General features: G+C 32.0%; 1 protein-coding gene across 1 annotated transcript in view; it reads right to left on the reverse strand.

The window, feature by feature from the left end:
- The window catches only part of EXOC5 (exocyst complex component 5), a 52,155-nt gene that overhangs the window by 15,211 nt on the left and 21,923 nt on the right, over positions 1-15,021 (reverse strand). Inside the window, exons 5-12 of the mRNA XM_058567006.1 lie at positions 12,250-12,314; positions 10,161-10,189; positions 8,890-8,999; positions 7,549-7,593; positions 7,300-7,440; positions 6,198-6,280; positions 4,957-5,166; positions 3,550-3,697 (exon numbers count right to left, since the gene is read on the reverse strand). Coding sequence (XP_058422989.1) covers positions 3,550-3,697; positions 4,957-5,166; positions 6,198-6,280; positions 7,300-7,440; positions 7,549-7,593; positions 8,890-8,999; positions 10,161-10,189; positions 12,250-12,314 — 831 coding nt within the window. The remainder of the gene's footprint in view (positions 1-3,549; positions 3,698-4,956; positions 5,167-6,197; positions 6,281-7,299; positions 7,441-7,548; positions 7,594-8,889; positions 9,000-10,160; positions 10,190-12,249; positions 12,315-15,021) is intronic.

The following is a 15,021-nucleotide window of genomic DNA, read 5'->3' on the forward strand; positions in this document are numbered from 1 at the left end:
ATAGTCAAGTGATTTTTGACAAAGGTTCTAAAGCAATTCAGTGGAGAAAGGATAGTCTTTTCAATAAATAATGCTGAAACAATTGGATACCTAAATGCAAAAAAATGAACTTTGATCCATATATTACATGATATGCATAAATTAACTCAAAACTGATTATAGATTGAAATGTAAAACCTTAAGCTATAAAACTACTAGAAGAGAAAACATCTGTGATCTTGAGTTAGGCAAAGATTTCTTATATATGATACCAAAAATACTATCCATAACAGAAAAGTGTTAAATTGGATTTCATCAAATGCTGTTAAGAGATTAAAAAGACAAGCCACAGGCTGAAAGAAAACATTTGCAAATCACATTTGCAGATATAAATATCTGATAAATGAATTTTAACTAGAATAGAGTCATGTGCCGCATAATGACATTTCAGTCAACGACGGAGCACATATACAACAGTGGTCCCATAAGACAAGTACCACACAGCCTAGGTGTGTAGAGGCTATACCATCTAGGTTTGTGTAAGTATAATCTACTTTGTTCACACAATTACAAAATCACCTAATGACACATTTCTCAGTATCCTCAACATTAAGTGACACATGACTGTATAGAACTTTCAAAAAATAATAAGAAAATAGACAATCTAATTTTAAAATTACAAAAAATACACCAAAGACCATATATGGACGGCAAAGAAACACATGAAAAGATGCTCAACATCCTTAGTCATTAGGAAAATGCAAACCAAAACCATAATGAAGTATCATTACATATCCTATTAGATTGTCTAAAATTAAAAAGACTGATCATATCAAATGTCCAAGAGCATATGGAGCAAATGGAATTCTCATACAGTTGGTGGGAACGTCAAATGAAACAAAAACTTTGGAAAACAGTTTGGTAGTTTCTTAAAAAGAAAGACCATTATGACTCGGTCACATTGTATATATTTAATATATACTCAAGAGAAATGAAAACATTTATCTGCATAAAGACATATACATGAATGTTCATAGCAACTTCATTCATAATAGTCAAACACTGGAACCAATCTAAATATCCATCAATAGATAAATGGATAAACAAATTGCAGTATATTCATGCAATGAAATACTACTCAGCAATAAAAAGATATGTACCAACTAATACACACAACAACATGGATGAATCTCAAAATAATTATGCTGAGTGAAAGAAGCCAGAAACACATGTACATACTATAATATACTATAATCCCATTTATAAAAAATTCTAGAAAATTAATCAACTTCTTGAATGTACAATTCACAAGTGTACACATAATTTATCAAAGTTATCAAATTGTGCAGTTTAAATATATACGCAGTTTACTGAATACCAATTTTATCTCTAAGTTATTTTTTACAAAAGGAAAAAAACACCAATCTGCTCATTACACTTTCCTTTTTAAATATCTTTTAAGCTTCCATCATCATCTACGAAGTCAAGTCCAAATTTCTAAGCATGGCATACAAAGAGTTTTTGTCTACCTTTTTCACTTCCTCTCTTATTACTCTCCCCGTGTACACTTTTATTTCAAGCATTTCATGTTGCAGGATTGATCTCTGTATATGTCTTTGTACATATACTATTCTCTCTGCCTGTAACAGCCTGCCAGCATCATCTTGAAGATATCCTATTCAGCTTTCAAGACCCTAACCTCTAATGTTTTCTTTTTGAAACCTTTCCTGATAAATACTCTTCCTCAATTCCTTAACCAGGCAGAGCTAGTTGCTTCCTCTTTGGTCCCTGCAGTGTATACCTCCCTTGCACTAATTCTTTATATATCTAACTTCTTTCTCCACACTCTTCAAAAGTAATATACGTCTTATATTTATATCCTCAATGCCTAACATGGTAGCTGGTACAAAGCAAACACATAATAATTTTTGTTGAATTAGATCACACTGAATTTCACTGAATTTCAATTTCATGACTTTCTAGACAGAAGGTCGTGATTTAGAGCTAGTTGCTATGATTCAAACGATAAATGCTGATAGCTTCATGTTTGATGATTTGAGGCTTTAGAAATATTTTAACATATTTTCAGCATTCAGAAAAGTAGGGATATTACTGTACCAAGTATATCCACCACCCACCCAGTTGTGTCATATCTTAACATTTTTCCAAATGTACTTCAGATTTTTTTCTTTTTGGGGGCCAGGGGGAATCCAACATTATAAATATGGTCAAATACGGAGTACTCTTGGGTACTCCTTCCTCAAGGCAACCATTACTCTGAATTTATCATGCTGTGCTTGTGCAAATCCCTAAAAAATACATTGTTTTATCTTTTAAAACTTTATATAGTAGAATTATACTGAATATATTTTTTCCCATCCTGCTCTTTTCACTCAACATTGTATTTTTGAGACTTATTCATGTTGATACATGTAACTCTAGTTTAGTCATTTAAATTGTTGTATAGCTTTCTAGTGTATGAACAAGGTCAGTTTATCAATTCTCTTTTTGAGGTATACTTACTTTGTTTGTAATTTTTCACCATGACAAACAACGCTGTTATGATGTTAGACATGTCAAGTGCTCCTATGAATTTCTCTTAAGGAATTTCCAAATACTCTCCAAAGGAACTATACCAATTTTTACTTCCATTAGCAGTGTATGGCAATTTCTATTGCTCCACATCCTTGCCAACACTTGGTATCATCAGATTTCTTAATTTTTGCCAACCTAATGAGAATGAGATAGTATTTTCCCTATTTAAGTTTCATTTCCCTACTAGTGAGATTGAATTATCTTATTGGTAATTTATATTTTCCACATTTATGTGTAGCCTTTGATTTGTTTTCTATTGATTTAATTTACATGTATAATTTATATTGAATTACTATCCATCAATATAAATACATAGACCATATACATCAATACAATAAACAATTAAGACTGCTTCAACTCCCAATTCCACTACTTAAGAAGTATGTATCTCAGTTTCTTCATCTGTAAAACAGGAATAACAACCTCACAGGATTGTTATGATAAGTAAATGAGTTAATATATACCTAAAGTGCTTAGAATAGTGCCTAGAATTTGGTATGTTACATAATTATTAGCCACTATTATTTGTTTTATATAATCTGCTAGTAATATTGGTTACAAATACCTTCTCACAGGCTGTGATTTATCTGTTTCCTTTGTTAAAGTGTGTTTGTTGGATAGAAATTCTAAATTTTAATGGAGTCAATTTTTCATTCTTTTCCTTTGATATCTCTGTTCCTAAAACATCCTTCTCTCCCTAACGCTCTTTATGAGACAGGTTTAACTCTCCCTTTTAGATCTTGACTTAATATCTTACAGAAGAAAAATTTAGTATGCTGAATTTTAAAATTATATTAAAATATACTTCTAAATAATTTTAAAATAATTCTGTTCTCCAAAACAAAAATCCTATCTTTTGTATTACAAAAAACAGTTGTTCCTAACCAGAGAGCAGATTTATATCTTAGTATAAATACAGAAAAAATTAAAATACACAAGTATATATAAATAAAATAAATTTACAATGACTCTTACCCTATGACATCTTTCAAAGGCTTGTTTGGTTTCTTGTAAAAGATTAACCACCACTTCTTGGGATAGAAAAGTTTCCCCATGAGTATCAATACTTGGCCCCAGTGGTAAGTTGGTACGTTGTCTAATTCTCTCTTTCAAATCTTGAATACTAGTGTATCACATCAACAGACAAAAAAAGAAAAAAAGCACCTTATTATACACAGATTTCAATTTCAAGTACTCTCAAACTTAGTATACATCAACAAAGAAAAATGGACCAATAGCTAGGAGACTCAAAAGTTGTAATTCCAATAATTAGTTCTGTAAACTGAAGCAAGCCTTAATCTCTAAGCAGAAGACTTTCATCTGAAAAATGAGTAGATCTAGAGTTATGATCTCTTTCAGATCTACAATTCTGACTCAACAGCTCAAAACTCCTTGTTTGGTTTCCTTAGAAAGCAGGCTATTCCAAATAAGTTAATATTCCAGATAACTAAACTGTCCTGCTTAAAATAAACTTTAAAATTTTAATGCTTTTTTAATATATTTAACCATTTAAACATGTTGCACATTTCATCACTATTATTAAACAAGATATATTAAATATAATTTAGCTTTTCTAAAAGACTGGGGGTCACTTTGAACATTTACTACAGGGTACCTTTAGAACGTTAGAATTTTTTTTTGCTCCCAGAACATACAGGCCCAGACTACTGTGAACTAATTTTTTTTTAATTCTAATAATAGTTCTTTAGTTTTCTCTTCCTTTACTTGATACTGCCTTTCAGATGTCACTTTTTACTCCTAATTATAACCTCTCCCTGGTCATTATTTAACATATGACAAACTGAAAAACAAGAAATTGATTTGGGTGTGTATGCATGTGGACTCTGGATTCTGACTATATGACTCCACAGAAGTCATTCTGCTTCACCCTAGAATCAAATGGGTTCCAGATAGTCGAGATCTGGATAACTGAGGTGCCACTAATTCTTAACAGCAAGTCATTTTCTTCTAGTATGTGAGTAATCGCAGGTTTTAAGGCATGTATTAAACAATTTTTTGCCCAAGTTATTAAAAAGCTCAGGCTGCCTAAATTGTGAACTATTTGCTGTTTTTTCCACATCTGCAACAACAAAAAATGATGTGCTTCTTAGTCAATAACCTAGAATAATTTACTCAGTCTGAAAAAAAAACCCATAGAACTCTTTATATTACTTGTATTCTGCTTTACATTTTAATCATGTTATGGTAAGTCATTTCAACATGTGGTTCAAGAGGCAGGATTGATCAAAGGTATAAACAAACTGGGTTAAGAGTTCTTCATAAAAAATTCCAATGACTGGCAACATTTGACAAGTTTGTCCAAATATAACAAAGTTCTTAATATCCTTAATTTTAACTATAACATTTAACAAAAACACTCACCCTCCTGTGCCAATGGATCTCTTTTGATGGTTTTTTGAATCATAATAGCGCTGCAGGATCATAGCACTTCTGCTTTTCAAATATCCAGTCTCCACCTCAATATAGTTCTCCAAATAGGAAACGAAAATGGATTTGATAAGCTTAGACAAGAAAGTCTGTTTATCAGTACCTAAATTAAACTCCATCAACTTGCTGGAAAGATTTGTGGTTCTTTTCAAGGAAAAGGGGGGAAAAAAAGATTAATGTATATTTTAGGTATAGCAACAGTACTAAGGAATATATATTTTTACAATGTGATTTTAATAACTTATGTTAAAGCACCATTTCTTAAACCTTGGGAAGGTACTTAGGATGCAGAGAGCAGCTGTATAGGGTTACATATAAAGTAGAATGGATATTACAAACAATATTATGGTTTTGAAAACTGCCGTAAACTCCTAGGGATGACTTAGGAGAGGAAACTGAGGCAACCAACCAGTCTAGAAAGGGCAACAGTGGCAGAATGACTTCAAGCATGCTCTAATGCCATTCATGACACGGTACTCAAGTCACAATACTGAGAGGTCTGCTCTCTGTTCATTCTCTTTTGTCTCTGTCATGTGGAGAGAGACACATTGTTTCCCATTGTTAAAGATAGGCTCACAATACTGTTGTTGTTGAGATGGACTTGCTGACTATGATTACTCTTGACAGCTCTCCTCCCAAAATGATGACACTAAGGAATAGCATTAGGGTTCAAAAAAAAACTCCATATGAAGCTTCTGATATAATATTTCTAAATGTAACACTGCCATTTACAAAAGCACAAGATAAATTCTTGCTACAGACTTAAGGCTGAAATTGTCATTTAAGAATTTGTCACTTCCTTTCTCAATTTCTAAAGTTTTAATTGCAGATAAATGTAATTCTACTAGTTCTTAGAGAAAAAAACTAAAGAATAGTGAACTAGCTTACCATTAAAATCAGAAACAAAATTCTCGAGTCTTAGTTTAAACAGGTAAACGAAGTTTTATGTTTCATTAAAGTACATTTATATAAAGTGTAATATCCAATTCTTTAAGTTAACATACTAAGAATGTTGCTTTTTTATAATACTAGTCTACACAGCCAAGCATTTAATGCTAAAAGGTATACTGCTATCTGACAAAGTGTTATTCAAAAAAACCTGAATATTTCCCCATTTTCTATTCAAAAAAGGAAATATGAGATCTGTTATAATTTTCTAATAACTAAAAATATACCTTGTGTATAAATCATAGAGATTTTTGAGATACTGCTCTGCATCGAACTTCCTACATTCTTCTAACTGGTCTTTCACAAAACTCTAAAAAAAAAAAGAAAAGTCAACATTCTGTCAATTAAGTAAACACTAAATTATGTAGTCAAGATTTTTTTCCTCTAAAATTACTCCACATTCTTGAACCGTTCTGACTTAAAACCCAATGGAAAAGGCAATGCACAGAAAATAGACCAATATAAAAAAAATAGGAAAATAGGTTTTTAATTTTTATTGCTTTCCATATTTATTTGTACATCTCTATCAGTCTTGGGTAAATAAGTATTAAGAAATTCAAAATATCTTTTCTTTTGAAACTGGCTTATTCTGCCTCATGAAGTACATTTAAAAAAAAATCCAAAAAACAAAACCTGAGGCTAACCAATAGAGTCAATTCCTTAAAGTAGCATTTCCCAAACTGTGGTCTGGGTAACACTAGTGTCCCTTGAGACATTAACAGGCATTACTTTAAAACTGGGAAATGCTGTACATTACACCTCTACTTCTAGAGAATCACAATACATAGCAGTACCTTTAAAGGCTATTACAAGTCCTGAATTGTGTTTTAAAAACTTATTGAATGTTGCTTAATCCAGGGCTACACACAGTTTAGGAAATGTTGCTAAAGATATAGTGCTATGGGAGTCAAGGCTGTAAATTAAATTCCTGTGTTTCTTCTTTTCATGTTAGCTATCATATTATAAAAAATTCTATAGACTACACTTGTAATTCTTGTCCAATTTCACGAATGCCATCTACTAGTCAAGGTGAGGACCCAGTATAAACAAAACCTGAGGCTACCCTACTACAACCTGTTACTATTACTACTGCTACACAAATTTCAAACAAGTGCTCTGATGAGACTTAGTGATTAGCACCTTTTTTCTTGATGAGCAACAAAACATTTTTTAAAAAGCATGCCACTGTCATTTCTTTTCCCTTCACTGAATAAGTAGATTACTATTCCTAAGGGTATTACATAAGTAAACTAAATTTTAAAAAACTTTTAAAACACAGGAAAAAAAAATCACGTATTGCCTTGAGAACTAGTCCTCGTTTAAAATTACCTGTAGTTTGATTTCAAATACATTTTGAATAAGTTTAGCCAGGACTGTTTCTGGATTACTGAAGATATCTCCAACTTGTTTGTTCACCCGTTGACAGAGTATTGCTGCATCTTCAAATACATCATTCCTCAAGAAAGCACCCTAAATAGCAGAGGCATTTTACACAGTGAAGACATAATTTTTAAACAGTTTTCAACACAAATTAGCATAAAATAAAATAAAGTCCAATAAAGTGTACTGTTATGTTACCTCCTGGCACTGCTTTATATAAACATCAACACAATGGGAATAACCCTATGAAGAAGAAAGAAATACATTATCACTGTTTGGTTCAATTATGATAATACTCATAATCTCAATAAAAGAGGTATTACATGTAATAAAGCTATGTCTATATCCCTATGAATGGTCAATACTAATAGCTGTCGAACTTAAATAAAATTAATCATAGAAAACCAAAAACCTAATATCTTCTCCCAGTACCTTACTATCAAATTGATCAGCTAATTCACATCCTTGCAGGACTTTAGACTGAAAGAAGAAAACTGAGGTATAACTGAGTTCTTTATAGTCATTTTGCCCTATGATCACCTAGCCATCTCCTTCAACTCCAAAACATGCACATACATTTCACACACACAGACATATACATAGATTCAAGGTCTTGAGAAAAAGTTTTATGTATATATATTTCCTTCTTTCCTCTCTTGCATTCAAAGCATTTGCCTTCTCTTGCAAGAATCTCGACAGAGCTGTATTTAACTGGCACTCTGGAAATTTACTTCTAAAATGGAATCCATTTTAATAGAATGTGTTTAAACACAATAATTTGTAAGCCCACTATAATGAGATTTTTGCCTATTAACAAATCATACATAAAAACAAGTAAGGTAAGCAATACAAAGTACACTATTGGCTTAAGAGTCATTCTCAAAACTCATTCAGACATGTTATTTAAATGAAAAGTCCAACAAATGGCTTCTATTTTCCTAATCTGATACAAACACAAAGAAAGACTGAAGGAATCACTACTTTTTTCAAGTACTTTCTTTGCAGAAATACACTGCAATACAGGGATTCTCTCCCTAATTCAAATTCCAGGAAGATAGTTCCATAATACAATATTCCTTTGTATTACCACCTGAGATCCTCTGGATTTAAGTCCTTTACTAGTCATATTCCATCTACTCTCTGGTTACTACATTCTACCATATAATTAAGGTCAAGTCTTCTTGCTTTTGACCTATTTCATAACATGTTTGACTAAAAAAAAAAAAAAAAAGAATACATTGAAAACCAAGAAGGCAGACAATATGATTTTCTATTTCAAACTATATAAAAATTCATTGATAAAATATTAATATTATTGAATATAAAATACTGATTTAAAAAATATTAAAACACTTAAAAATTTAACATCATTTATGGAGAGAGATATGAAATGTACATTCAACTTCTTCAAAACAATGAAAATTATCACTGTGACATAGTCACAACTACTAGGGGAAAATGAGAGGCTATAATATATAGAATTTATATAATCTCCACAGTTTTGAAAACTAATCTTCATTTTTAATTTTTACTATTTACCTTAAAATGAAGTAAAACTGCTGCTACTTCTCTCATTCTGGAGATTTCACCTCTTCTTTGAGCACTAGTAAACTCTTGAATCAGTTGGCATTCTAAATCATGGTATTTACCTAAAAATAAAAAGAAAGTCATTCAGCTACAATGAGACAGACAAGGTATCCAAGTTATTTGCAAGTATATGAATTATTTACAAATACAATGATTATGGATCTAGCCTTCTTTTGAAAGAATTACAAAAACAATATGAGATTACAGGCAGTGAGCCTAGCCCCTACAATATACTGTGGTATGTAAATCTCTATTTTCAAGACAAAAAAATCTTCCCAACTGGTAAAACAGCTGAACTCCCACAGTCTGACTGCCATTTACCACTGTTACTTAAAAAAGTAGCTGACTGGGAAAAACTTTCTGGATGTCATTTCTGATAGCAAGAGATAGGAAAAATCTTAAACCTGAAGCTGTGGAAAGGGGGAGGAGGACTATAGAACTCTTTACCAGAATTCAGATGCCTTAACATGAACAATGGTGTATTTAACATCAAATTTCCCCTTAAGATAATATGTGGTATTTGATTCACTACGTCCTTGAGGCTATTATGGTTCTGAATGAACATCTGAACTTTGAAGTAATCTATTGTGATCAAAAACATTGCCAGGAAGTCCAACTAGCTATGTCATCTTTATCCTAACACTTTTGGGAAAATAAGTGGTTCTTTGAACCTTCTGTGCAATAGCCCCCCAAAGAGTGACTCAGGCTACCATGGGAGCCTGCAAATATAGTGGCTTTTTCAGAAACCTAAAATGATCTGCCTAAAATATAATCCAAAGATTGGCAAGAATCAAACTAATCATGTAAGGAGTTAAATAGGTACTGGAATGCTCATATGACCTTAGCTTTTTAAAAAAAGAACCTACTTTAGAGATATATGTATGGATACAAAACAATCTCCAAGATACATTATTAAATTAAAAACACAAGGTATAAAGCTATTTATATAGTATGCTACCAATTATTTAAAAACAAACGGGGACAGAACTAAATTCTACACATATATACATGATTTATGTTCTATGTTTGTATATCCATAGAATACTCTGGAAGAATACTCAAGAAACTGGTAATGGTTGTTTCAAGGAAGAGGACTCAAACTCAGGGATGGGGTGGGGTGATGACATTGTTCCCACTATCTCTCCTTTTACTATTTTGTTTTCTTTTACACAAGTAGCTTTATTACCTATTCAAAACAGTTAAATAAATAGAACCCCACTTACTTGCAATTTTGGATTTTACTTCTGAAAATCTGAAAGATAAAAACCAATTATAAGGTTCACTAGCTGTGACAAATGTACCATAGTAATGTAAGATGGTCATAAAAGAAGAAACTGGGTTTGGAGGTCTATGGGAACCCTCAGTACTGAAGGTCATCATCAAAAAAAGAAAGAAAAAAAAAAGACAAAGTCAGAGGGAAGAGAGTACTGACAAGAAACACGCCAGGTAACAAAACTGAATTTGGGCAACTCAGATGGGGTAGCTGGTTCTCATTTAGGAAATTCACATTGAAGAACCAATTCCCTTGTTAAGGAGGGAGGAGTTCTGTATGAGGCATTAACAACCTAGCCAGCCCCATCACTGAGTTACTGTCCCTACTCATATTCACTGGAATTTTAAATTCACTTGATATTTGTCTATTTCCCCCTTCTGTTGAGATTTTTTCATACAAAGTTACATTATTGTTATTTAAAATAAAAACAATGATAAACTACGTATATATAAATGAGTTATTTTAAAACTAGAAAAACAAAAGAAAAGCCATAAAAAGAGACCCAGCAATGTGCCTGGTAGAGTAACCATTCAATTTTTGCAAATCCAGAAACTAAAATATCACTACCATACACTAGAATTTTTTCAAATTTTAAATTCAAGGGGGAATGCACATCATGGAAAATTAATGTTGCGAGACCCTATGCAATCAGTTTGAAGAGAGAGGAGAGTGGCTGGCAAAATAGATGCCGAAGACAAGACGAAGAAGGTAAAAAAATTTAGAGTTATACAAAATTGATATATCAAAGTCATGGTGGATCACAGAGTGCATGTAAGGCCAAATTGTTCTTTGTGAAAAAATTAAATCTGATTGGGATCTATATTCAACTCCAAGGCTTAATAGAGAGGCTAAAACAAAACCGTAAGAGAAGTTTGTAATTGGGAAGTGGGAGAAGATGAGTACACCCATACATGTTTTATAGGGGAAGAATAGGATGGAGAGAGGGGTGGGAGATGTAGCCAACAATTATCATGCACCTATTGTGAGCCACACATTCTACCCATTTAAGTAAATGGTCTAACTCTGAAATGAGATAAAGTCAAAGAGAGGTTTTTGTGGGTGACTTTGAAAATCATATAATACTAGGCAAGTATGACATTATTAATAATAGCTAAATGATAGATAATCATTACTGCTAATCCTTTATGATGATACAGAATTGAGAGTAAAATAAGATATACTTTAGGGGTAGGAAATTCACTCTCACTCTATATTTGGGACATAATGGTCAAGCTTTAAGTATAGCAATACATTGATATTCTACTTGCCCCTGAGGATCTTCGAGCATTACCAAAAGAATAACAGATACATTGTCTGTTATATGGGAAGACATACTTCTTTCAGATATTCACATGGGGAACTATTACTACCAAGATATTATTAGAGTCTGACATTCCATGGACTAGGAAATCATGAAAACATTTCCTTCTCAGTGAAGTTTCTTTTAGGATGAAACCATTAATACCTGACTTAGCAATGGCCCTAGAGCCCTGCATCTAAAGCAGAGGTTCTTAACTGGAAGTCCCCAGGGAGGAGTCTGTAGACAGGCTAAAGAGGCTAAAACTCCATGAAATTGTATACAATAATTTGTGGATATGATTTTTTTTTAAGAAACTTTATAGCTTTCATCAGCTTTTCAAAGGTATCCAAGACTCCAAAAAGCTTAAGAACTCTCATCTAGAGATAGGAAAAAGCAGCTGAATGGCCCCATGTTTAAACTTTCCCTGTCCCTGCCCACCCTACTTATCAAAGTCCAAAAAATGAAAACTCAAAAATCTCACTCCAGTCAATTTCAAAATTCTCCTTCAATTTTTTTCGGAAGAAAAACGAAGGACTGAAATTATTTCAAGATATATCATTAAATTTAGATATTAAAAGAACATATTTTTTTCAATCAACCTTTATATACTGCACCTTGTACAAAGGAGGTGCTCAATAAATTCTTGTTGAATTAATGAGCAAAATCATACAGAGAAAATACAATTTTATTCTATAAATTACACCATATATCCAAATTAGCTCTTGAGAAATAAACTTGCCTATCAAAAGGTAACTCCTGGGCGATTAGGTGCAACTTCTGAATGATGTCTGCTGCCTCTTTTATCTATTAAAAAATAAATAAAAGCAATAATTTAAAAAAAAACCCTTATGCATATCAAAAAAAATAACTTATATTTGAAAACAGTAATATTCCCCCCATGTATGCACACAGACCCCACCCGAACAATTTTCTTTTAAAATCCACAACAAATAAAACCTTGTGAGCAACAGGAGTACATTTGGCGTATCACCAATAAAAAGTCAATAAAACATAAACATTTGTCTTTCTGGTACTGAACTCTTGAGATTTTATAATGTCACAATCCCTTCCCAATGAAACCTGCAGTTCAAGTTTACTCTGAAAAATTCGAATCATTGCTTGCTGAAAGCAGAAGTGCAAGTCTCTCCTGAGTTTGTGAACCCAAAAAAGGATAAAAAAGATTTATGAAAATAATTCAGATCATACTGCTGCACACCTCCCATTTTAAGCTAAGTGAATAAAACAACAACAAAAATGCCTGTCATTTAATGAACACAAATTTATAAAACATCTTCTAAAAACAGAGATAAAGTTTAATATGAAGTCTCCTGAATAAAACATGGTGTATGTACTTATTCAAGTTACGGAACTAATAGACTTAGGCAAGGAGTCTAAAATTCTTAAAATGCAGTTAATTGACTGTGCTTACTTACACTAATGTGTAGGGGAGTTATATAATGTTCACTTTTTTAAAAATTTCAAATAAGTACTGAGTTTTATTTTGGCAGACCTTCAGTAACTGATTTTATGATCATTTCTCTGTGGATAACAACAGCAGGGCCAAACAACATCGTTATTGCCAAATGATAGTGAATATAGCATTTCTGCTTCAGTTATCTCTTTTCTCCTAGTCAGCATGTCACTGTCATTTTCAGTTACCACTCACTCACTCTATCCTGCTGCATATGGGCACAGGTACCACTGCAGTATCATTTTTCACCATGCCATTTAGTCATCCTAGCAATGTCCATCCTTTTCTCCTCATCAATAACCCCTCCAGAAAGGACTAGCCTGGTACACAGCGAGCTCTGTTTCCTTCGGGAGTTTGTTATTATTCTTTTAAAAGGTAGAAGTCCCCATTATGTGCTGTCTTCAAATTTCACTTAATGTAGTAAGGAGTACAGCAGTAAATAATACTTGATTTTATTGAATTCCCACAGGTAATTATTTTGTAAAAATTGTTTAAAGCACAAGTAGCTCTTAAGGTCATCCGTCAGTTAAAATATACTACTACAATAAGTAGAGAAGCTGTCAAAATCACAATCCAATAATTTGCTCACATCTGTTAATTGATATTAGGGGTGAGGGGAGAGACCACCCATGCTAGCAAACAGTGTTAAAGATAATCAGAGTCACCAGCATTACCTACATGAAGAACAATAAGCTGCAATTCTAGGGAGAAAAACAACTAACATACTTCGTAAGGACAGAGCTATGAGAGAATATATAATATGGATATAAAATAGGTTTTTTCCAGGAAAGAAAATTAGAAGATTCTGAAAATTAAAGATTAAAAAAACAAAAATGACTATGGAACAGGAAGAAAAAGGAATAACACATGTTGATATTTTACTCTATTCTAAAGGAATAAGATGTGTTGATATCTTATCCCATTCTAATTTCTTCCACAATCATATACCTCCCTAGCTATGTGGGTGATTTTCCTATTCTTTCCATTGGGAAGGTGGCTGGCACAGAATGCAGAAATTGAGATTTCACAGCAGTTAACTGTGATAGTATCAGGCCAAAAATAATGATTCACAATTAGCAAACAGTAACCCAAAACTTATAGGAGACATGAGAGGAAAAACAAGACGATTAGGGAAAAAAAGAATAAAGTCTAAGAAAAAAGAAACACACAAGATAAAAGAAAATGGGATACAGAAGAGAGTGAAGCAAAGAAGAGAAAATAAGAGGAAAACAGCTTAAACACTGTTAGTCTATACTTGTTCCTCAAAAATTATAGATGGCTGACTGACCAAGTGAATGAACTAGCAAGAATATGAAGATTTTTTTCTTTCAACTAAAACCACAAAAATTAAGAGACAATAGTGACACCAAAAACTATATAATTACTTGAGGTTAATTCAAATGTTTTAAGTGTAAAGAACAAATTTCATAATTTCATAATGCAAAACATTACAAATCATACAAATAAGGTTAAAAATATGTCCAATTAGTCAACTTAAAAATCTTTATTTTCCCTAGATTCTAAATGGCTGCCTTGAGCTACATTCAAATAAACAGGCCAACTCACATTGGGTAAAATATCTGCATTTTGTTTATAAGAGAGCATAAATACACTATACAATCCAGCAGGTATAATCCAAGGTAATCTGAGGTATAAGACTTGAATTATATACAATCTTTCTATATATAAAACATATTTTTATAATATGTATAAATATATACTTTTATCACATTATATTTATATATTATATTTATAATTTATAATATAATATAATTTATAATAATATATTATATAATAATTTATAAATATAATATATATATTAGAAATATAAATATATAAATATTATATATTTATATAATATTATATTTAGGAAACATAAAAGCATTCCATAATTGTCCCGAAAAACAATTTCGTGTTCCATCTCTGTGTGTGTGTAATATATACACACTCTTATACATAAAAATCACATCTGTACAAAAGCTAGAGATTGCCAGTGTTTTATAGGTGTTTAAGCATGATAACATTCTTGATGCTCATCTT

Source organism: Diceros bicornis, chromosome 24 (genome assembly GCF_020826845.1).
Source record: "Diceros bicornis minor isolate mBicDic1 chromosome 24, mDicBic1.mat.cur, whole genome shotgun sequence".
Classification (NCBI taxonomy): Eukaryota; Metazoa; Chordata; class Mammalia; order Perissodactyla; family Rhinocerotidae; genus Diceros; species Diceros bicornis.